The sequence below is a fragment of the Esox lucius genome, chromosome 11 (genome assembly GCF_011004845.1).
Source record: "Esox lucius isolate fEsoLuc1 chromosome 11, fEsoLuc1.pri, whole genome shotgun sequence".
Classification (NCBI taxonomy): domain Eukaryota; kingdom Metazoa; phylum Chordata; class Actinopteri; order Esociformes; family Esocidae; genus Esox; species Esox lucius.
The window spans coordinates 37,977,885-38,002,068 of NC_047579.1; the positions used below are offsets into that span (position 1 = coordinate 37,977,885).

General features: G+C 43.2%; 1 protein-coding gene across 1 annotated transcript in view; it reads right to left on the bottom strand.

The window, feature by feature from the left end:
• The window catches only part of maptb (microtubule-associated protein tau b), a 42,092-nt gene extending 18,288 nt beyond the window's left edge, over positions 1-23,804 (bottom strand). The window contains exons 1-4 of the mRNA XM_020050970.2: positions 23,451-23,804; positions 23,163-23,326; positions 4,939-5,131; positions 874-903 (exon numbers count right to left, since the gene is read on the bottom strand). Of these exons, the coding sequence (XP_019906529.1) occupies positions 874-903; positions 4,939-5,131; positions 23,163-23,326; positions 23,451-23,490 (427 nt within the window). The 5' untranslated portion in view covers positions 23,491-23,804. The remainder of the gene's footprint in view (positions 1-873; positions 904-4,938; positions 5,132-23,162; positions 23,327-23,450) is intronic.
• Between the last annotated feature and the right edge of the window lie 380 nt (positions 23,805-24,184).

The window sequence follows — 24,184 nt, forward strand, 5'->3', positions numbered from 1 at the left end:
AAAACTGTCTCATTCACCATAGCACTCACAATGAATTCCATGTGGGTAATGAAATTTCAATGGCAATGAATCAAGTCTGGTCTACTGACACTCGCACAGTCCAATTGACAAATTGCCAGGATTTGCTGCAGTGCATTTCTTTCTGGCTGCTAGCTTCGCATATGTTGCAATATATATGTGAAAAAAACACATTAATCTAAACTGGAACACATTGACACAAATATATGTTTTTCATTTGTCCCTGATCCAATCATATCGTAGCTGTTTTAGCATTATCAGTGAGCTATCACTCAGGGCAAGATACATTTTCACGTCCTTGAAAATAGGATCAACTTCGGAAACTTTACACTTCTAATTGCATTAACCACTTAAGCTAATACATTACAATGGATCAATATACAAAAGGAATCGACTATGTTTGGTAATCATATTATAATATACTAAGAAAGTCCTGTATTCTATAATGCAATTTGAGCTATAAATCAATACCGAAATGTGTCCATTACTGTCAATGGAAAGAAACATTTCAGTTGGTGAAGTGTAGAAGATGTTGGGATGAATATTTGAAAATGAGACTGTTGTTCTGATTTTGATATGCATGGACAAATGGCAGTTAGTCTGTCGTCACTAGCTTCCAAAGCCCCAAAGTCATAATTATGGCTAAACAAAGCATCTTTTTACTATTTGATTCTAACCTTACTTTAACTACATAGCTTCCCTTCAACCTATATCTTATCAAAAATGTAGGTCAAAAAAGCATCTAATTTCTTACATTTCCTTTGCAAAATAGCCAATTTTGACTTGTTGCTATGGAATCTAGTGTAAGCCGAGATGGCCTGAGAAAGAGGTGGTACATGGGTACTGTAGCCATACCTTGACCAGTAGGCGTCGCCCCTCCTGTCGCTGGTCCACAGATCCAATTAAAGGCCAGTGTTTAATGGGAGTTGCAGAGGAAAGAGATGAAGGAAAAGACGAAGTTGAACAACATTAAACCTTCTGACATCACCTGCACACGACCACAATCCCAGCCACACGCACGCCACCTGCGCAAACAATGCCCCGACATCATCCACTAATCCAGCGTTGCTTCAGCTAGGGTGTGGAGAAAAATGCCGGGTCATCTCATATGAAAATTGCCCATGGGTTCCCCTGGGATTGGGGTTATTTGTGTGACCTTTCTAGGGTATTAGCCATTCCACACCTCCTGTGGCCACGAAGCGGGGTTGTAATGAACAGAGTAGCCTCTGTTTTCATCCCAGTAAGGACAGAGTGGACCAGACCAGACAGTAAATAATATTGGGGGTGAAAAGTGCATCCCCTATACAACTTTTTTCACATTGAGTGATTACAATTTGATGTTAATCTAAAAGTCAAAACAAGCCAAAACATTTTAGGAAACCCTACTCTAGCCTAAAGCTTTCACAAAAGCCACTAACCTACAGTAGTCTAATAAGAGGTTTGTTGATCACAAAGTGACTCCACATGTAGTTTCAGAGACTACATTTTTCTGAAATTTGACCTGTCATTTTCTGGGCTCATCACAGGTGTTTTTAAGGAAAGGCTTATTTAGGCTGACAACTTTGAGGGAGTCCATTACCTATTTCAGGATAAGATGTAGTCCTTTAGTTCATCGACTGCTTTAAATCAGCTGTTAGGGTTCATCTAAGTTTACAGGCTAAAACGCAGCTAACAATGCACTTCAGTGAACAGTCACTGAACCCTATAGGCAAAAAGCAAAGGAGCCACTGGAAATTATGGACCACCACCGCTAGAAGATGTCCAATAAGTTGAATTAACACAAGCTCCTACAGTGTTTGTAGGCCTACATCTTGGAATGCCCCCTTGTTAGCTTGCATGAGTTTCATTTTGTGTTTGGAGGAAGCTTATGAACCTGTTTGGAGGAAGCTTATGAACCTGTTTGGAGGAAGCTTATGAACCTGTTTGGAGGAAGCTTATGAACCTGTTTGGAGGAAGCTAATGAACCTGTTTGGAGGAAGCTTATGAACCTGTTTGGAGGAAGCTAATGAACCTGTTTGGAGGAAGCTTATGAACCTGTTTGGAGGAAGCTAATGAACCTGTTTGGAGGAAGCTTATGAACCTGTTTGGAGGAAGCTAATGAACCTGTTTGGAGGAAGCTTATGGCAGTTTTGTGGTTTGAGCCGACCCAGGACTGTCCCCGAGGAGATCAGCTAAACAGACACTGAACACATCTATCTTTCTTTTAGAGGGTTGTTGTGTTTGAGATAACAACGCCACTAAAGTGCTCTTTTATTCTCCAGGCAGTACCATAAATCACTGTTAACTTAAGGACCCACTGGTAGTCGATGGAGCTGGAGACACCCCCCCGTTAGCAACTTGGTTGACAACAAGGACGCTGTCATAGGAAACATCATAAGTCCCACGCCTGTCACCTCAACCCAGGTGAGAAGGGCACGTCCGTGACATGAAGCCTGTGAGACAGTGTCAGAGACATCCAGATAGCATTTAGACAACTCCATAGAAATTAGACTCAAGACCACATTTTAATGCAGAGAGGCAATTATAAAAGGTTGCCGTTGGATTCAAAACCTGAGGAGGTTCTTGCAGACAGGGGTTAATGTTCTTCCTCATAACTCTCTGACTCAACACAGTAAGTATATGACCACTTATTGTGGTACCTAAAACGTCATGCTAATAGTTGTCAATACAAGAAACACAAGTCCATTCCTAATGCATGGTGGTTCATCAGTTTGACCTGAATGAAAAGGGTTCTGAAAAGTTTACTCTGAAGGATTGCATAATTATTGGTTATCAATATATATATATATTGATGAACAGAAGCAGGAAATGTATTATTGTGGTTGCAGCACCAGGGGAACAGCGGGGTAATCCTGAAAATCCTGCCAGGAGATTCTATTAAAAATGCATTAGGAAGAAGTGGCAGAACCCCCAAAGGAACTAAACCTTTGTCCACAAAAAGCATCGCTGAGTGACAGAGAAACAGAAACAGACAAACAGATAGAAAGAAAGAATACAGACAATTTAAAAGTATGATTCAGACCACCAGAAAAAGATGGCTAGGTCAGCTGTAAATGAAAAACAAAAACATTCAGACAGAGTCGTATTTAAATAGGAGTGTTAAAGGGCTGTCAGATACAGGAAGCAAGCTGTTCAGAGAAACATAACATGGGGAAGTTGTATAACATGAAGCTGATTATTTTTCTCTAACTTTATCGTACTAGGCATTAATGGAATACATTGTAAGTAACATTTCACTGTCATTCTACAACTGAAGCATGTAAAGAATAAAATGGATTTGATTTTAATGACGATTTGTGAAGGATCAGCAGCCTAAAGAACTAACGGGAAAGAAAATTGCCAAGCAGTTGTGAAGTAACATAGCACTATGTTACTTCACAATTGCAACATGATTTGCAAAACGTACCATTCTGTATATTATGAGAGGTCATAGTATTGTTCGATCAAGCCACACTTTTAACTTTGCCTACATCATGGCAAATTTCACAAAATCCTACAATTTAAAAAGATTTTTTTTTAAATCTGGATGTTTCAGTGTAATCTTAAACAAACCAGAACCAGCACAATGTCACTTGTGCTAAAGTAAGAACTTCCACTTCATCCAGAAATACGTTTGAATCAACATTATTGGTTACCAGACTTATTAGGCATAGGCTGCCTGGCCACCAAACACCCCCGAATAAATTTTTGCCACCACTGCTGAAAAACATTCAAGGGGAAACACTTAACCTCAAAGCACAAGTTGTCTTGTTTTAAAAGCTGTTCCCTTGTTCTATGATGGAATACTGGAAGTATCCCCTCAATCATTAAAGAGGAAGTGATCCACTTGAACAGAAACAAAGAACATAAAAATACCAGAAATGAGAACTTAAGGCAACATCTGAATCTAACATTTAGGTTGTTTGTCAGACACTCAGTAGTGAGCAGATGCTAATTAGAAATGGTCCAAAACAAAATGAACAGTAAATCATTCGTTTTATCTATTCTGTCTTAATTTTCAAAATATTTCACGCTGTCTGGCTAAAAACAGAACTACATTGTTCCGCCATACCATTGGATTGACAAATGTCAGTCAAATACATTTATAAAAGAATTAGCCAATCAGCTTTGGACTGTGCTGAACAGAAGAAAACACACCCGATCTCGTCACTAGCTAGCTATCTAAATGATGCCCTTCCCTAAAGTCACAGATGCCAACAGGGCCTTGGACTTACAGTGTGCTCTAGGCCTGTGAGACAAGGAGGTTGAACTCTGCGCCTTTATGCTACCTAGCTGGTTCTTTGATGTAATAATGTAGTTAAGTAGTTCTTAACAAGTTGGTTATTTTGATGTAGTAATGAAGTTAGGTTAGCTGGGTCATTCTCATCAGTTGGAAAGATGAATAGCACTGGTGGGTTTAAAAAAGTGTTTCTAATTGTGACAAATTAGGATAGCACATGATCAAAAGTGGACAGCAGCTAACACACACGACATGCGGTCATTGACAAACGTGAAATTATTTATTCACAACCAGTCACAAGTGGAGTGACTGTTGTCTATTGGTTACAGATTAGCAAACAGGGTGTAACTCCTTGCTCCGATGACCTTCCAGTGTTAATCATCAGAATCATCACTGTATCCTGGAAGAGAGGGACTGAGGTTGACATGAAATGCTGTCTCTCATACAATAAACACACACAAGAGGACACACACTACTATCAGGAAGGGATACACTGAAGTTTATTAAGAACACAGTAGATATGAGGAAGCCTAACGCGCTCAGCCCATAGCAACATCCTATACTTCTGTCAGCACAGTCTACGTTTTACTATGAAGGCCCACATGAAATGCTCAGTCAGATTCTTAGAGACTTTAACACTGTTTAAGGTCTCTTAGCATCCCCCAGACTTCAGAATTTCCTAGACTCAGCCCATCACTGACCTTTCTTCAGCCCAGGCTCGTCTTGCACCCCGTTAGGCTTCTTGGCCTCCTGCTGATGCTGGGGCTCCTTCAGCGTCATGTTGGCCAGGTCGGCCGAGGCCATGGTCTCCCCGGAGTTCAACTGGAGGGCGGCGTGGTCGTCCAGGCTGGAGTTTAAGTCGTGATGCTGATCCATGGTGAAAGGAGTTTCAGGCTGGGAGGATCCGAGTCAGACAGAACAACAACACATTGAGCAAATGCGCTTTTTAGCCTGGATTTCTTTCAGACAGAAACACACATCTGCAGATTATATGTGTATATCCATATATTTTTATTTTTAACTTTTGTTACTTATTCCGCATTTATGTGATATCCAATTCGTGAACAAGCAACTGATTCATCACTCCATACTCCCAGCGGACACAGGTCTGTCAAAATACAGTATGTTTTCTCTGATGCACATCCAGTGTCGTTCTGGTTCATATCGCACTGCTCGCTCAACAAGGTAGTGTAACCAGAATCCCTGCATGCTAGAAGGAATGCACATCCCGCCACCACTACAGTGCAATGAAGAGTTATAATTATTGACTGGGCCAATCTACAAACCTGGCCAGTGCTGGCCAATTGTAAAACTCTCTGCGGGCCCCTGGGCCAAAGACAAGCAGGATTTGAACCCTGGTCTTGCAATAACGCAGCTTACTGCGAGGAAGTCACTTTTCCACTGTGCCATTTAGATGCTGCTTTTAATAATACCTTTATAAATTAGAATGTAATACATTTTAGACAACACAAACTAGGCGGTTACATTTTTAGAATCTTTATGTTGTTATTTTGTTTGCTTTAAGTGTGTCAGAGGACCATATGCTAACCAACCCAAGTCTGAATATTGAAGGGGAGAGAAGGTTAGTTAAAAACATGCCCATATCAACACCTGGTCCTCACGCCTGCCCCTCTGCTGCCTGGCTCAGGGGTGTGACTGCCGGGCTAAAGGGCACGACCCAAAACAACCCAAGCTCTTCATAATAGAATGGAAACAGATTCTAGAGCTGGCTTGGCAACGTCACACTGACGGATTGGGCTGCAACACTTCCATTTCTCCCACTCACAGGGACAAGCCAGGCTTTGTCTCCCCTCGCTGTCTACAAGCTTCACGTAGCCAAAGGACTTCAGGGCATTGTCGGCTTTCTCTCTGCCTTTGTGTGCATTAGGCAGGCGGGCGTGGTGCAACGCCAGGCTGACGGCCGGGGGAAGACGAAATGCCAGAAAGATTTGTTTCGGATCTCAGTGATCATGATTTGAATGGACTGGCTGGGCTACTTGGTTTTTTGTAAAGGTTTCGCAAGGTAGAGCCTCACAGGCTATCCTTTTTAAAGTGCTGCTGGAGGATATGTCAGTGCAGTGCAGGCCTAATGTCTTAATGTGGTTTGACCTGGCCTGTTTCTTCCTAAAGACCTCTAAGCAAAGCTGCCACCTAACCAGTATAGAGGGACAACTGTGTTCTTAATCACACCTTGGAAGTTCAATAGGCTGTCATACTCATCCTCAAAGCTGCCATCCTCTTCCTTAAGTCTGCCTTTCTCTCCCTAAAGCCTGTCATCCTCTTCCTAAAAGTTTAAATTAACTCCCTCAAGGCTGTCGTCCACTTAATTGAGGCTGTCATCCTCTTCCTCAAAATTCTTATTTTTTCCATGAAGGCTGTCATCCTCTCCATCAAGGCTGTCATCCTCTTCCCAAAGTTGTTATTTTCTGCCTCAACGTTGTCATTTACTCTCTCGCGGTTGTCATCACCTCCCTAAGAGAGTCACGACTTATGTTACATTAGTGATAGAGCTACAAATATTAGCTATTAATTTCCTTGTAATGATGTCATGTGACAGGTGTACATTAACTGACATGTGACAGGTATATAGTAATGACATCATGAGGCAGGTGTACAGTAATGACATTATGTGGCAGATGTAGAGTAATGACATCATGTGACAGGTGTACAGTAATGTCATCATGTGAGAGGTGTACAGTAATGTTGTTATGTGACAGGTATACAGTACTGATGTCATGTGACATGTGTATTGGAATGATGTCATGTGTCAGGTGTACAGTAATGACAACATGTGACAGGTGTATTGTAATGACATCATGTGATAGGTTTACAGTAATGACATCATGTGACAGGTGTATAGTAATGATGTCATGTGGCGGGTGTACATTAATGATGTCATGTGACAGGTGTATAGTAATGATGTCATGTGGCGAGTGTACATTAATGATGTCATGTGACAGGTGTATTGTAATGATGTCATGTGGCAGGTGTACAGTAATGATGTCATGTGGCAGATGTATTTTAATTATGTTATGTGAAAGATGCTGGCCAAATGCCGGCCAAATTTAAGTATACATTTATTTAGTTTTTTTGTCCCAAGTATTTTGAATTCAGCAGGAATCTTGCTAAATTTAATTTAATGATTTTTTTTACTAGTATTCCTATAAATAAAAGACAGTAATGTGCGTCAAGTAATTTAATCAAGATATATCACCGCTGTCATTATCTGTTTTTGGCCTTAATTTTTGTCTGTTTGCAATGTACATTTTTTATTTATAATTCAATTATAATATTGATGTTCCGCCCCCCTAAGCACTCCACCCTGCAGCCAGATACAGCATCAGAGTCCGTTAACTGGCGGGGTTTTCCCACTGTCTCCTCAAAGGGGAAGCAGAGCTCGTCTCCACACACACAAAAGAGCAGCTCCTTCTGTAACACCAGGCACATCCTGACGTTTTGTCGGTTGGTGTATGTGGGGGTGTTTCTGTGTTTTTTTTCTGTTCTGCTTAGGGTCACCAGACAATGCGAAAATGTGTATATTTTCTGGACTGCCTTACAAGAGTGTCTAATTTTTTCACTTAGGGATAGCCTACAGAAAAATCTAACACACCTTGTGTGTCAGACTGTCAGTCATTTATAGAGCAGCAGACAACACAACACCAATCTCCAAGTATCTGAGGTATTTCTAGAATAGTTTTAACATGGACCTCACTCTATAAATTAGAATAAGCTAATAGTAACAGGTTGAGTCCTGGTTGCAGCCTAATGTCAGTTTACAATCTGGTCACTGACTAAAAGTAACAAACTACGATCTGGTCATTGGCCAAAAGTTACAAACTACGATCTGGTCACTGGCCAAATGTAAGAGACTATAAACTGGTCACTGGAAAAAAGTAACAGATTATAATCTGGTCACTGGACAAAAGTCTGGCAGCATTTATAAAAAACAATGGCTGGACTGCAGTGATGTTTAGAAATAATTGAATCCAACCCAGAAATAGAGGTCAGGGTTTGTGCGCTTTGGGAGGAGGATTCCATGTTCCAGCTAAGCCCATCCTATCATTGGTTTTGGCCTTTGTGACTCGCCAGGCAGCTGTATTCTGATTCTTTTCGTGGGCTGATTGCTGTGGGCCTGGAGACAAACGGATGGACGTACTGACGAACAGCGTTTATACACTGCAATTAGACTGCCTTGGGGCTTGGACCATGAGTTGACAGACTCTCTGTGAACAGACTAGTTCAGATACTAAGAGGAGGAAGCGGGGAAACGCTGCTGCTTCTGAAGACATACACAAAGACAGGAGGCAATGATCTAAGTGAAGTGTTGACCAAACCAGGGATACGAGGTTTGATCTGAAACGCCAGCGACAGATGGATTCTCCTATTGGTCCTCTTTTTTAAGCCCAATCTTTGTCCCACACTAAGTGCCCGCCAACATCCCCACTCCACACACACACACACAGTATTGTGGCAGGGTGTAAATGTGCCATGTCCCATCATTATCTTCACCGCCATTGGGTTTTAACATTTCAGCAGATGGTCTAATACAGAGCAATTTACAGGAGCAAATAGGGTTAAGTGCCTTGCTTAAGGGGACATAGGAATATATATTTTATATTCGGTTTTTGAACCAGCAACCTTTCAGTTACTGCCCCAACATTCCAACAACCAGGCTACCTGCGGCCGCATTGGCTAGGACAATCATCCCTCTCTCCAATCAAAGTTCAATGCCATGTGAGCGCCTCTGAATGATTTATGAATCAGCCAGCAACTTGCGATGCCACACTTGAGAGAAGACAGACCAGCTGACAGGGTGGCAAACCAGGGCACAGAGCCACCCTGTGCCGTATATAGCATATAAAGTGTACATATACATATAAACTCACCTAAAGGATTATTAGGAACACCATACTAATACTGTGTTTGACCCCCTTTCGCCTTCAGAACTGCCTTAATTCTATGTGGCATTGATTCAACAAGGTGCTGAAAGCATTCTTTAGAAATGTTGGCCCATATTGATAGGATAGCATCTTGCAGTTGATTGAGATTTGTGGGATGCACATCAGGGATGGAAATTTAATTTTTTGTCCACCGGCCACTGTGGCTGGGGGATTTCAAAATCTACCAGCCACTCAATGTTTTTACCAGCCACTTTCTTGTTTTTAACCAACAACGTGAAGCGTGTTGACGACATACAGAGCAGTACATTATCAGATTTGTCTCGTCGTAAACTAACCAATCGCGGGACTCCCCATTGTCTGCTTTTCTCCATCGTTCTTTAAAAAAAAGTTTTTTGACTTTCGCCTCAAAAAACATCCCCATTGAGATGTTTTCTCAGCGGACCTCTTAACGCCTGCGATGTAACGCCACATTTTTTTTTATGTGCGCCGCCTCTAAAGTGTACGTAGGATTAGTGCCAAGCAATAATACAAAAAATAAAACCATCTCGACAATAAAGTCACATCGTTGTGTTTCGAGAAAAAACTCGTTATATTTCGAGAAAAAAGTCGAAATACAATCTTGAGAATAAACTCATGAAATATCGAGAATAAAATTCGAAATTAAATGTAGAACAACGCATTCGATCAGTGTGTATTGCATAGCCTACTGATGGCAGAGTTGGATCAATTAGTCAAGCTATATTATAGACTTTCTTTCAGTAACAAAGAAATACTATCAACTATTAGCTAATTATGACAGAATTATAATTAGCATACGAATTTAAAAGAGAATTTGCAAGCGGCTAGGTCTTTTTAGAAAAAAAAAAATTGTCCAATTTGCGCGATGTACTCGCTTTTGTCCAACATGAATTGACAACCAGTGGACAAATGCAAGGTTATCGCTGGCTTCACCTACGCGCGATTCATCGAGGTTTCGTGGTTAACCATAAGACGGATTATTAAACTTTATTCTTGATATTTAATGAGTTTATTCTCAAGATTGTATTTCGACTTTTTTCTCTAAATTTTACGAGTTTAATCTCGCATTATAATGACTTTAATGTCGAGATGGTTTTATTTTTTTTATTATTGCTTGGCACTAATCCTCTTCCGTAAAAGTGTCCGGGTGAAACAGTATGCTATTTTTATTTACCAGCCACGGTGGCCGGTAGGTGAAGCGAGTTTACCCGCCACAACACAAAATCACCCGCATTTGGCTGGTGGCGGGTGCTAATTTCCATCCCTGATGCACATCCAGGGCACAAAGCTCCCGTTCCACCACATCCCAAAGATGCTCTATTGGCTTGAGATCTGGTGACTGTGGGGGCCATTTCAGTACAGTGAACTCATTGTCATGTTCAAGAAACCAATTTAAAATGATTCAAGCTTTGTGACATGGTGCATTATCCTGCTGGAAGTAGCCATCAGAGGATGGGTACATGGTGGTCATAAAGGGATGGACATGGTCAGAAACAATGCTCAGGTAGGCCGTGGCATTTAAGGGGCCTAAAGTGTGCCAAGAAAACTTCCCCCACACCATTACACCACCACCACCAGCCTGCACAGTGGTAACAAGGCGTGATGGATCCATGTCCTCATTCTGTTTACGCCAAATTCTGACTCTACCATCTGAATCTCAACAGAAATTGAGACTCATCAGACCAGGCAACATTCTTCCAGTCTTGAACTGTCCAATTTTGGTGAGCTCGTGCAAATTGTAGCAACTTTTTCCTATTTGTAGTGGAGATGAGTGGTACCTCGTGGGGTCTTTTGCTGTTGTAGCCCATCCGCCTCAAGGTTGTGCGTGTTGTGGCTTTACAAATGCTTTGCTGCATACCTCGGTTATAACGAGTGGTTATTTCAGTCAAAGTTGCTCTTCTATCAGCTTGAATCAGTCGGCCTATTCTCCTCTGACCTCTAGCATCAACAAGGCATTTTCGCCCACAGGACTGCCGCATACTGGATGTTTTTCCCTTTTCACACCATTCTTTGTAAACCCTAGAAATGGTTGTGCGTGAAAATCCCAGTAACTGAGCAGATTGTGAAATACTCGTCTGGCACCAACAACCATGCCACGCTCAAAATTGCTTAAATCACCTTTCTTTCCCATTCTGACTTTCAGTTTGGAGTTCAGGAGATTGTCTTGACCAGGACCACACCCCTAAATGCATTGAAGCAACTGCCATGTGATTGGTTGATTAGATAATTGCATTAATGAGAAATTGAACAGGTGTTCCTAATAATCCTTTAGGTGAGTGTATATCTACAGTACATAAAGATAATTAAAGTATTACATTTAAAATGGGCATGGCCCCTGCCCCTCCCCCACATGACCGATCCCCAGACCTCCTCCACCCCATGACCGAATCAGGTTAAAACACAATCAGGTTGGAGAACTCCACACACACACACACAAACACACAGAAAACACACCCAGACACACACAGCAGCAGACAGCCAGGGAGGGAGGGAGGAGGGTGGAGCTCAGGCAGCGCTGCGGATGCTAGCCAACGGAATGGGCAGGGAGCGCCCAAAGGAAGTCTCTCTCTCTTTCCTTTTCAGCATTCATCCGCAGCCACTGCAGCACCCAGAGGAGAGAAAGAGAGAATGGGGATGGTGAGAGAGAGGCAGAGAGGATTGAGAAAGGCAGAGAGGATGGAGATGGAGGCAGAGAGGATGGAGATGGAGAGAGAGAGGTAGAGAGTGAAGGTGGACCGCTGCACATGTAGACCTTTCTGTCATTTAGACAAATCTGACATGTAGACGTATCTAACATGTAGACAAATCTGACATGTAGACAAATCTGACATCTAGACGTATCTGACATGTAGTCGTATCTGACATGTAGACAAATCTGACATGTAGTCGTATCTGACATGTAGACAAATCTGACATGTAGACAAATCTGACATGCAGACGTATCTGACATGTAGACGTATCTGACATGTAGACGTATCTGACATGTAGACAAATCTGACATGTAGACGTATCTGACATGTAGACAAATCTGTCATGTAGACAAATCTGACATGTAGACGTATCTGACATGTAAACGTATCTGACATGTAGACAAATCTGTCATGTAGACATATCTGACATGTAGACAAATCTGACATGTAGACGTATCTGACATGTAGCCAAATCTGTCATGTAGACAAATCTGACATGCAGACGTATCTGACATGTAGACGTATCTGACATGTAGACGTATCTGACATGTAGACAAATCTGACATGTAGACGTATCTGACATGTAGACAAATCTGTCATGTAGACAAATCTGACATGTAGACGTATCTGACATGTAAACGTATCTGACATGTAGACAAATCTGTCATGTAGACAAATCTGTCATGTAGACATATCTGACATGTAGACGTATCTGACATGTAGACGTATCTGACATGTAGCCAAATCCGTCATGTAGACAAATCTGTCATGTAGACGTACCTGACATGTAGACGTACCTGACATGTAGACGTATCTGACATGTAGACAAATCTGTCATGTAGACGTATCTGACATGTAGACGTATCTGACATGTAGACGTATCTGTCATGTAGACATATCTGACATGTAGACGTATCTGACATGTAGACGTATGTGACATGTAGACGTATCTGTCATGTAGACAAATCTGACATGTAGACGTATCTGACATGTAGACGTATCTGACATGTAGACGTATCTGACATGTAGACATATCTGACATGTAGACAAATCTGACATGTAGACGTATCTGACATGTAAACGTATCTGACATGTAGACAAATCTGTCATGTAGACATATCTGTCATGTAGACGTATCTGACATGTAGACAAATCTGACATGTAGACGTATCTGACATGTAGACAAATCTGTCATGTAGACGTATCTGACATGTAGACGTACCTGACATGTAGACAAATCTGACATGTAGACGTATCTGACATGTAGACGTATCTGACATGTAGACAAATCTGACATGTAGACGTATCTGACGTAGACAAATCTGTCATGTAGACGTATCTGACATGTAGACGTATCTGACATGTAGACGTATCTGTCATGTAGACATATCTGACATGTAGACGTATCTGACATGTAGACGTATGTGACATGTAGACGTATCTGTCATGTAGACAAATCTGACATGTAGACGTATCTGACATGTAGACATATCTGACATGTAGACAAATCTGTCATGTAGACAAAACTGTCATGTAGACGTATCTGTCATGTAGACGTATTTGTCATGTAGACGTATTTGTCATGTAGACGTATCTGACATGTAGACGTATCTGTCATGTAGACGTATCTGACATGTAGACGTATCTGACATGTAGACAAATCTGTCATGTAGACGTACCTGACATGTAGACGTATCTGTCATGTAGACGTATTTGTCATGTAGACGTATTTGTCATGTAGACCTATCTGTCATGTAGACCTATCTGTCATGTAGACGTATCTGACATGTAGACAAATCTGTCATGTAGACGTATCTGACATGTAGACAAATCTGACATGTAGACGTATCTGACATGTAGACGTATCTGACATGTAGACAAATCTGACATGTAGACGTATTTGTCATGTAGACGTATCTGACATGTAGACGTATCTGACATGTAGACAAATCTGACATGTAGACGTATCTGACATGTAGACGTATCTGACATGTAGACAAATCTGTCATGTAGACGTATTTGTCATGTAGACGTATCTGACATGTAGACGTATCTGACATGTAGACCTATCTGTCATGTAGACGTACCTGACATGTAGACGTATCTGTCATGTAGACGTATTTGTCATGTAGACGTATTTGTCATGTAGACCTATCTGTCATGTAGACGTATCTGACATGTAGACAAATCTGTCATGTAGACGTATCTGACATGTAGACAAATTTGACATGTAGACGTATCTGACATGTAGACGTATCTGACATGTAGACAAATCTGACATGTAGACGTATCTGACATGTAGACAAAACTGTCGGTTAGATGTATCTGACATGTAGACAAATCTGTCATGTAGACCAGTCCTAGCCTACTGCCTGGCAGTGAGAAAGGAACGACAGCCATGTATGAAGCATTGAACTAAGACCATTTAGATAGAGGGGTAAGAGGGGGCTTGAGCAGGCATCAGGGTACAACAGTAATGAAATAGTAAGGTGCAGGGTCTGAGGGACGACAGGGAGTGGAGGGGGAATGGGAGTGGGGAAACAGAGAGCTGTCAGAGAGCCTGACAGAGATGGAGACTGTAGAGATGAAAGAGAGAGAAGCAGGTCGTAGAGATGGAGAGAGGGCGTGGCGGTACAGAAAGGAGACGGATGGAGACTGTTATTGAAAGGACAAAAAGAAATGGAGGGGGGAGGGAGGGGGAGGGGCTTGGCGCGCCTGCAAAGACGCCGGTTCTTGCAGAAAGGACAGCTGGCGCATGCTCAAACAGGGGGAAACACCCCTAGTCTGCTGCAGCCGCATGATACAGCAGAATCCAGCCGACAGAAGACATGGAGGAAACTCCACTCCATGTTCTGATTCTAGAACTCCTCTTTGTGTTCTGATTCTAGAACTACTCTCCGTGTTCTGATTCTAGAACTCTTCTCTATGTTCTGATTCTAGAACTACTCTCCGTGTTCTGATTCTAGAACCCCTCTCATCCCCTGGCAGAGATTATCAGACAGGGAATAAAGACAGGACATCACCATGCTTAGGTGTTCATTCGATATGTATGGCAATGTTCTAAACATATTGCTGTATGTCGGCAGAGGGACAAGAGAGAATAATGAGAGTTTTTTTATTAGCTTAAAAATAAAATTGCCTCCCTATTCCACCACAAGCTATAAAGGGAAGCAATACTGCCAAACAGGTTCAATGCATGCTCAGTTTTTCACCCAACACTGCATTCTCCTGAATCACAAATGGTCAGGTGAACACACTGGTATTAAACAGATATTTCTCCTCCGATGTCAATTTCATCCAAACTAGCCCGGATGCTTTCCTCTCAGGTAAGGCTTCAGATGCAGTATTACATTTTCCATTTGAACTGGCTTCTCCGGTGTAGGAAAAGGATTTCAGGGGCTGTTGCTGAGGTTCGCTGCTGTCATCTCCAACAACAGTCTATTGCCTGGAGCCCTACAGCCACTGCACTGACAGAAATCAGACACCCGTGTCGTCACCATGCACGACTCGCCCCTGCCGAGCACTGAGCCCTGACCAATGGCTGGCCCTCCATCACAGCTCATCCAATTGGCTGAACAACCATCTGTTTCTGACCTGGTAACCTGGGGTTCTACCCGGGACAAGACAGAGAAGGAGGTGAGAGATCACCGACCCATTTGGAACTCCCCATTACATAACATACGGATGTCCGCCTGAGACGGACTGGGTGGTGGAGGGGTCTGGGGTTGGCACTCGGGTGATGTCTGCCTGAGACGGACTGGGTGGTGGAGGGGTCTGGGGTTGGCACTCGGGTGATGTCTGCCTGAGACGGACTGGGTGGTGGAGGGGTCTGGGGTTGGCACTCGGGTGATGTCTGCCTGAGACGGACTGGGTGGTGGAGGGGTCTGGGGTTGGCACTCGGGTGATGTCTGCCTGAGACGGACTGGGTGGTGGAGGGGTCTGGGGTTTGGGATTTGAGGGTTGGACATCCACGAGATGATACTGATGATCCAACTTAAGCTCTTAAAAAATTGAAAAATGTTCTTTTCTATTGCTAAACCAAATTTGCGAACTGTTGCCCCACACATAATCCACATGAAACAAGTCCTTTCCATTTGGTCAACGTGGCCTCTTCTCCGAGTGCCAACAGAGCAGAAGGGGCCAACTGAGAGAAGACCTGTTGTGTAACCAGCACAGGTCAGAGGTCATCTAGACCACAGGACACAGTCAGACAGGATGTTTCAAAGGAAAAAGCCGAGGACAGATGTCTAGTCTGAGGCCCGGAGGCATTCCTGACCGTCCACGCAGATCTGCATAATGTGTCTGTCACAAAGTGGACCCTATTCCATCTATAGTGCACTACTTCTGACTGGGGATCTATGGGTAGGGATCAAACCAAGTGCAGTGTATAAGGAATGGGGTGCCAATCCAAGATAATGACAAGGCAGTTTAGATCAAATCTGCTGGGTAAGGAGGAGAGTGTTAGGAGGAGAGTGTTAGGAGGGGAGTGTTAGGAGGAGAGTGTTAGGAGGAGAGTGTTAGGAGGTGAGTGTTAGGAGGAGAGTGTTAGGAGGATTGTGTTAGGAGGATTGTGTTAGGAGGGGAGTGTTAGGAGGAGAGTGTTAGGAGGAGAGTGTTAGGAGGTGAGTGTTAGGAGGAGAGTGTTAGGAGGAGAGTGTTAGGAGGATTGTGTTAGGAGGATTGTGTTAGGAGGTGAGTGTTAGGAGGATTGTGTTAGGAGTAGAGTGTTAGGAGGAGAGTCTTAGGAGGAGAGTGGGCAGAGCATTGTGAGGGAGGGACAGAAAGACAACCTGAAAATGGATCAGTCGGAAATGTGTTTCTTTGGTGGTGAACAGGGGTCTCCTGCTGTCACATATCCCAGACAGGCTACAGAAAGACACGCCCTTCGAACTCTCCAGAGTCCACCACTAATGTTGTCATTGGTTGGGCCTGGAAACCCCCGGCAACCCCTGTGACATGCTGATAGCAACTTCAATGAGGGAGAATACCTTTCAGAAGGTGTGTCGTCATATGACTCAACCCCTGGAACACTGTGCGGAGGTTTAGGCCGACCAGCAGAGCCAAAAGCAGACCAGTAGAAAATAAAACACAAAGAGGAGTTCTCACATTACCACACAGGGTTACACAATTAAGCTCACGGATGCCTTGCAGTAATTGCTCCCCAAAGGAAACCATAGCCTAATCTTTTCTGTAATTACAAGATTTCTGGTTCTTGGACCAAAATCCCCTGACGTTGGCTGCACTTTCAGAAGCCTGTTAGGAAATGGAAAAGCTGCTTGATCGTGGCAAGGCGGGCCTTATCCTGATGGAGGAGGAGTCAGTTTGGAGACAAATGGACCCGGGACCCTAGACCAAGCTGGGCAATTCTGGACAACACTTTTCTAGTTTGTACTTGCATTGGGTGTCATTTCATCTAGCTCTGCCGACGGGGCAATTGAAGTTGAACAGTCACTGGCAATGGAGGTCTTCAAAAGAACCCAAATGCAAAATCTTGCAGGAAGGATCAACTCTCCATGTTCAGAAGATTTTTCCTGCTCTACAACTAGGCTCGGGGGTCACACGGTCACCACTAGGCTCTGGGTCAGGGGTAAGACAGTCACCATGAGGCTCTGGGTCTGGGGTCACACCATCACCACTAGGACCTTGGTCAGGGGTCACAGCATGTGATCCGTAACTGGTCTGGGGATTGGTCGGTGACGAAAAGGGATGCTGTAAAGTCAAACTTGACAAGAAATGTCCTGCATTAGCAGATGGCTCCTCCGGGTTATTCACATTCTCAGACTCAAAGCGACAAGTCTATTTCAAGATAGTCACTAGTCACCAGCATCCCATCACCCAAATACAACAGAACACATTTAGCCGAGACGTCACCCAGGACACACTTTAAAACACCCTGGCTGAAACAGAAACCCACCGCTCCACAGAGGACAAAGTGACTGCAACTGAGTCGTTATGAATTCAGTGCAGTGATGTAACTGGAGACAGTTTTGATCACTCTGCCTCTCCAACTCAGACTATTAGCCAATTAGCCAGACCGTGACATATTTGTGCAGCAAGAAATTACTGCTGGTTTAACTAACCAGCCAGTCTACTCCCGGCAGACCCATTAATACATCAGGCTGCAGCCTGTCCATTACATAATTACTGTCTCTGACATTGTGTGTGTGTGTGTGTGTCGAATGTGAACACGCCCTTATTTCACACCTGAAACGCCTTGGGCATTGGTGCGGTCTTGTGGTTCCTGTAGCTGGGAGTCTCTGCCCAGCTCACTGGATGACCATGAGTGGCCTCCAGTCTGCAGGACTGAAACCAATTCAAAGCCACTAACGAGGTACTGTCCCGGGTCAGAGCTCACCGGCAGTATGGAGTAGATGGTCGTTCCTGCACCTTTAAGTGTCTTTAAATGTAACCACAAAGTTTAAATTGATTTTATTATTTTCCACTGTGACAGGATTAGTGGATTCAAATGTGTGTGTGTGTGTATGTGTGTTCATGAGTTCTACCCGGCCCACTCTGCCGACGGTTGGCAGCCATGGTGGATCTGGCCTAGTTTCTACATCTATTGGGGGGATGGGATGAGGCACAACTTTAACACTTCATCACGCTCTCCCTCTCATTCTGTCTCCAACTCTCTGTCTTTCTCTCTCTCCCTGTTATTTCTGGCCCATGCTCTCTCTCTCTCTCTCGCTCTGTCTGTTTCCCTTTTATCTCTCTCTCTCCGGTCCCTCCTCTCTCCATCAGCGTGCGTGTGGACCCAGGCCGTGCCTGTATAGCCGTGCCGGGAGAAGCAGGGAAAACACTGGGTGTCTGTGGACACCACTCATCAGCTCTGAGCTCAGTAGAGCGTGATGAAAAAGAAAGGGTGGGGGGAAACAAAGGGACAGAGTGAGAGAGTGAAAGAACAAGAGAAAGAAAGTGAAAGAGATGAGAGAGTGAGAAAGTCAGTGCCTCCTCTGGGATCCTCAGTATCCGCTAGAAAAAGAAATCCAACGTGCTCTCTGTGGGCCCGTGCTTAAGATCTAACAGCACTCATGATAGCGCTGCGCTAGGCTACACCAGTCATCTAACAAGGCATGAGAGTCAGCCGGTCACCATGTTCAAAACCGCCCGATAAACTCCAACCGTGTTGCTGCCCGGAATCTTGCGATTGGGCCCGGTTCCAAACTGGTACCCGGAGGTGTGTACGCTCGACGTTCTCACCAGAACATGCTAAGGGGTGCTCTGTCTTCCACAACCAAGGTGGAAGACATCTCATTCTGAAAGTTACTCCCTCCCCCATAACATTTGCCCCAGGTCTTTGCTGTAAAAAAGAACTGGTTTCATTAAGCAACGTGTCTGGTTAAATAAAAGTACAATGTAACGTGGCTGCATGAGGAGGAGTTTGGGTGGAGGAGTTTAATATTAATCTTATGGTAGTCATCGTGTATGTCAGTCGTATCAGTGGGTTTTGATGTTACACCCTATACACAGGCTGAAACGTATCTAGGCAACTTGCCAGGGAGTATCCAACAACTGTGTAGGCTGAATAAATGCAGACCTGCTCTTTTAGAGATTTACAGCACAAAATAAATACAGCAGGATTTATATGCTAAGAAGTCAGAGGTTAATGACGCATGGATTTATTTATGAGAGTCAAAGGTCTGGCATTTACCTAAGTCCTCCACTGCAGATGTGCCTGAGGAAGAACATCAGTGCGGTGTGATGCTAATCCATAACATCTTATGACAAAGCTCTGGAGAGGAGACGGCCAGGATGCAACGGATCTTAGCCACTGGCTCCATTAATCCCACACTCAAAGCCAATCAACAGAGATTATGACCTGTCAATCACGTCCTACTTAGCAACATGGGTCTCGTTACCATCCGGTGGCCCCCGCGAGGGAAATACTAGCCCGGCCAGTTGTTACAGGTGGCTGCAATGCCGTCACTTTACGTTATCAGGTCCAGTCCTGTTCACCTGGCCGGCTTCTGAGTGTTTAACCTGCTGGCGCGGACTGATGACATCATAGAGGCGTCATCTGAGGTAGCCAGCAGGACAGGGGAACAGGCCTTTGCGTCTGATGGGGTTCCATATTCCCAGTGACGTTCACCCAGGGCTTTAGGTCAAACACAGTACCCAAGTTAGAGAGTAGCTTGCTATTTTGGCACCTAGAAAGAGACAAGAGTCCCATCTACTGTAGGACCCTGCAGCATGCTCCGCCAGGCCTCTGCACTCAGCAAGGGCCCCTGAGCCAACGCTGATTCTTAAGAACCCTGCAGGGGTGCATTTGGCTAAATGCTGGACTAATGCCAATCAGGGTTGGCTATGTACTCCTCTTTGCCATCCAATCAGAGTTATGTGCATTTTGTTTAGGTGAATGACATTTTAGCTTAGTGTTCAAAATATTTTGACAGTTTAGAATATGAAGTGGGGTCTGTGGCCTAGTGGTTCTAGCGGGTTGGGCTGGCGCCTCTGGTACATACGTGCTTCGGTGGTGTGGGTTCGAATCTGACCCACCGCTTTTGGCAAAGCCTCTGTCATTCACCACACATGTCCCTTGGTAACAAGGGTTTAACCCCAGGCTTGGCTACAGTCCCTGTCTCTGGTTCTGGATATATTCCCTGACTCTCGTCCTGTTCAGGGAGGTCAAACTGGGTGAGTGCAAATGTAAACTACCTGCTGAGGGCACAGAATTTCATCGCTGTGAATTAGGCCTCCAAAAAAATCACGGAATGTCGTGTGATGGGGGTCAGCCATCTTTTATTGCAGACCGACAGATCTAGGCCTGTCTATCTGCATCAAATGAGGGACCCTCTGAGATGCAAAATCCAGCACAGTATTTTAAAGCGTATGTGTAGATTATTCTTTTTCAGGCTACTTCATAAATGTAACCACCGTTTTTGTGTAGTTTATTTCAATGTCCTGCGTGTGCAAATGTGACAGTCATGCGTTTAATGCACCGGTTGTTTTAATGCCGGCCAGTTGGCAAGTCGTCGGGCTGCATTCAGTCAGTATTTAGGTGAATTTAATGGGCCTACCTGTATTTTGGTTCGTTAAGATGCTTAATGTTGGTTTTGATTTATGGACGTTGTTCTTTTAAAATGTTGGATTTATTGAGATCCTATGGAAAACGCTAAAAGTTTTGGGATTTTTTAAATGACAAGACCTTGGAGGGACAAGCGAGATACCCTTCCGTGTCACTTTTTTTTAGGTTGCTGACCCCATGTAAAACCAATGGAGTCATAAAATGTTGTATGAGGTCAAACCAATAAGATCATATCATGTATGATTATCTGATTCACATACAAATACGCTGCTGTAGCATCTAGTCTGCAAACCAGCCTGAGCGGCTCATCCACTTAGGCTTTTGCCATGTTTTACAGAGCTCACTGAGCTGGAGGCAGTCTAATTAATTATGCACAGGAAGTGTTGTTAGAATGGAGCGCAGCTAGAGATCGTAACCATGACTACAATGACGCTTAAAAATAGGTTATCTTCCTTATTTAGTTGAGTTATTACATTTTTAATTATGTTACCTTGTTTACAAAAACAGGAAGTTCATCCCATTTTTACATGTGGCCTTATTTACACTCTTTCTACGATTTTTGTCCACCCCGAATTTTAGTTCAAATGTTACACTAAGTTACAGGGGTGAGTTGTCACATTTTGCCTGCTTGTCACTTACCATTTATTACAATGTGTCTTAAGTATGTTATAAATGCTATTCTCTCATGTTAGATGAATACAAATACTGGATGTACCAACAAAAAGACACTGTCACATAAATTCATATTTTCTTTTTTTTTTTTTTTTTATTACATTTTTATGCTTACTAGACACATGTTCATAATGCATTGAAAACAATGGTAAGTGATGAGTAGGCTAAATATTTTCTTACGAGACAGTTTTATAGATCAACTAAAAAAAGATTGAAAAAACAACCACAACGCTACAAACAAAACAAAAAGTCATAAAAATAAGGTTTAGCGCTCCTCAAAACAGGAAAATAACGTATTTTCTGCAGATTTCCTATGCATGAAACTAGAGCAGTACAATTCTTAGATGTACCGAGGTACATATAACAAGATGGGCGTGGATGAGGAATTGGAGACAAAGATTGAACTACGCCTTTGTAACCATTCTCGATATTCCTTTGCAATAAAATCCGTTTAGGGTGTCGACCTTGTACAAAAAACGTCAAGGGTTATCGAAGAATTGTTGATAATCTAACTAATGTACATAACTACCGGCGACTAGTGAAGCCGATGTGAGATCATACATGTATCCACCCTAATCTCTCACTGCAACTCGCAGCACAACAGTTATGAATGAGCGAAGAAGAGACGGAAAGAGGTGTGTCGGCACCATAGAAAAAGCACAGAAAAACCGTCGCTCTGGCCCAAATCGTACAAAATAGATTTCGATATGAAAAGGATGTGGACTGAATAATGAATTGACTCGATGGGTGTTTCAGACAAAGCACCACATGGCAATGGCTGTGGAAGGTATCGCGTCTCAAATTAGATTGAACCAGAGTAGCTTTAGATTTGCCTAAAATGTTGCTTCAAAACAACATACGGCATGCTAAATACGTGATTACAAAGTAGTAATACCAACATTTTAAATCGCATACATGCATTTTTTGAAAGATAAGGTGCAGCGCGCGACCTAAGTCAGCATTCTTTTAAATATGAATAATTAGCCGGGTACTGGCGATAAGGGGAAGGGCATTTTTTGTCATCATCTACTTTTATGTCACTTCTGTACGTGGACAGCCCGTAACTACATCCAGTCAGGCCACTGACAATACGTTGTCTGACAGTAAGGTGTAGCCAGCGCGTTTGCACTCGACCTAATAAGCCAACATCAGCACCATTGTCCGCGGAAAGCACCGCTGAGAAAATCCAATTTCACAGCAGCCTGCTAGGAAGCCAAAGCTGCTGCCAATGATTCAGCACATAAAAAATATGTATACAAGTTTGCTCATTTCAATGGACGGATAAAACTGTAAATTAACAAATACTTAATCTTACAGATATATCTGGAGTTGTTCTTTAGTATGCCCATAGACAGGCCTTGAAGCAAAAAAGGGCCCAACATTGCTAGCAAAAATCCATAGCTAAATATGGGGCCATACACATTAAATAGTTAACCACTAGCTAGTTAACGTTTTGACTCACAGTTTAATTTGAAAAATATATAATTTGATGGTTGCTGGCAAGCTACAGCCTGTGGTTATATTAATTAGCTACCCTACCCTCAGTTTCCACCATTTTCATCATGAGAGTTAAAAGTCAAAATCTCCAAACAATTAAACTACAAAGTTTATGTTGTTACCCTTTTGATAAAATGATTCGCTTTACTTGTTTGGATCTCGTGCCTGTTGCGATGAAGCAGCCAGACCAGAAGCCAGGCCCAACCTCTCCACACACCCAGGCAACCGTGGAAAGATTTTATTCCGTGGCTCGAAGCTAAAATTACAAGAACGACGCTCTTGTTCGCTGCAACAAAATCAAAATCAAAAACTGAAACCTAACCGAATTCCTCATCAATCGAACACGAATAGACGCGAAGACTTGTAAAAAACACCATGTTTCATATTGATAGATAAGGCTTATTTCTTACCTGTGTGGCAGACAGTTAATGTCTCTCCAGCTGCAGTCATACAGTTTTCAGCCGACTGTAAAAGAGTAGTTCGCAAGGCGGCCTGAAGGGGAGGAGGGCGCCAGAGCACATCAACTGAGATAATTGTTGGGTTTTCTCGACTTGACTAGAATGCTTGCCTTGAAAGAAAAAAGGTTTCTGTGTATGACTCGTTGTGTTACGGTGTTTAGATGAGGATATGATGTTTACTCGTTCAGCTGACATGAACAAATTGCAAGTCTTCAGAGTGGATGCAAATGATTGACTCACTGGGTAGGACTGGCTTTACCCCAACTGGCCTTCAATCCGCATCAATCTGTCCTACTCCTGTAGGCAACAGTCTGAACTGTACCCAATAAACTGGAGGGGCAAAGCCTATATAGGCTGACATACTGGAAAAGGTGGACCTTGGAGCACTGCATTTAATTAATATTGGCCTGGGCTAGTGGACTGACTCATTGACTGACTGATCCACCATTCCACCATACTACAACAATTATAGAGGGCGAGGCAGCAATCTGTTACAATCGCCTAATTACTTGTAACTGTACTGTAAAGACACGTGTGGGATATAATGTGTATAATGTTTCATTGAGCACGCCACATGTATAGTATATCAAGGGTTTTGCCATAGTTGACCCTATTCACGTCTGATTGTTAGGAAACAGCATTCTAGAAACATACACTGACACTTAGCAAAGACATGTTGCGTTAGT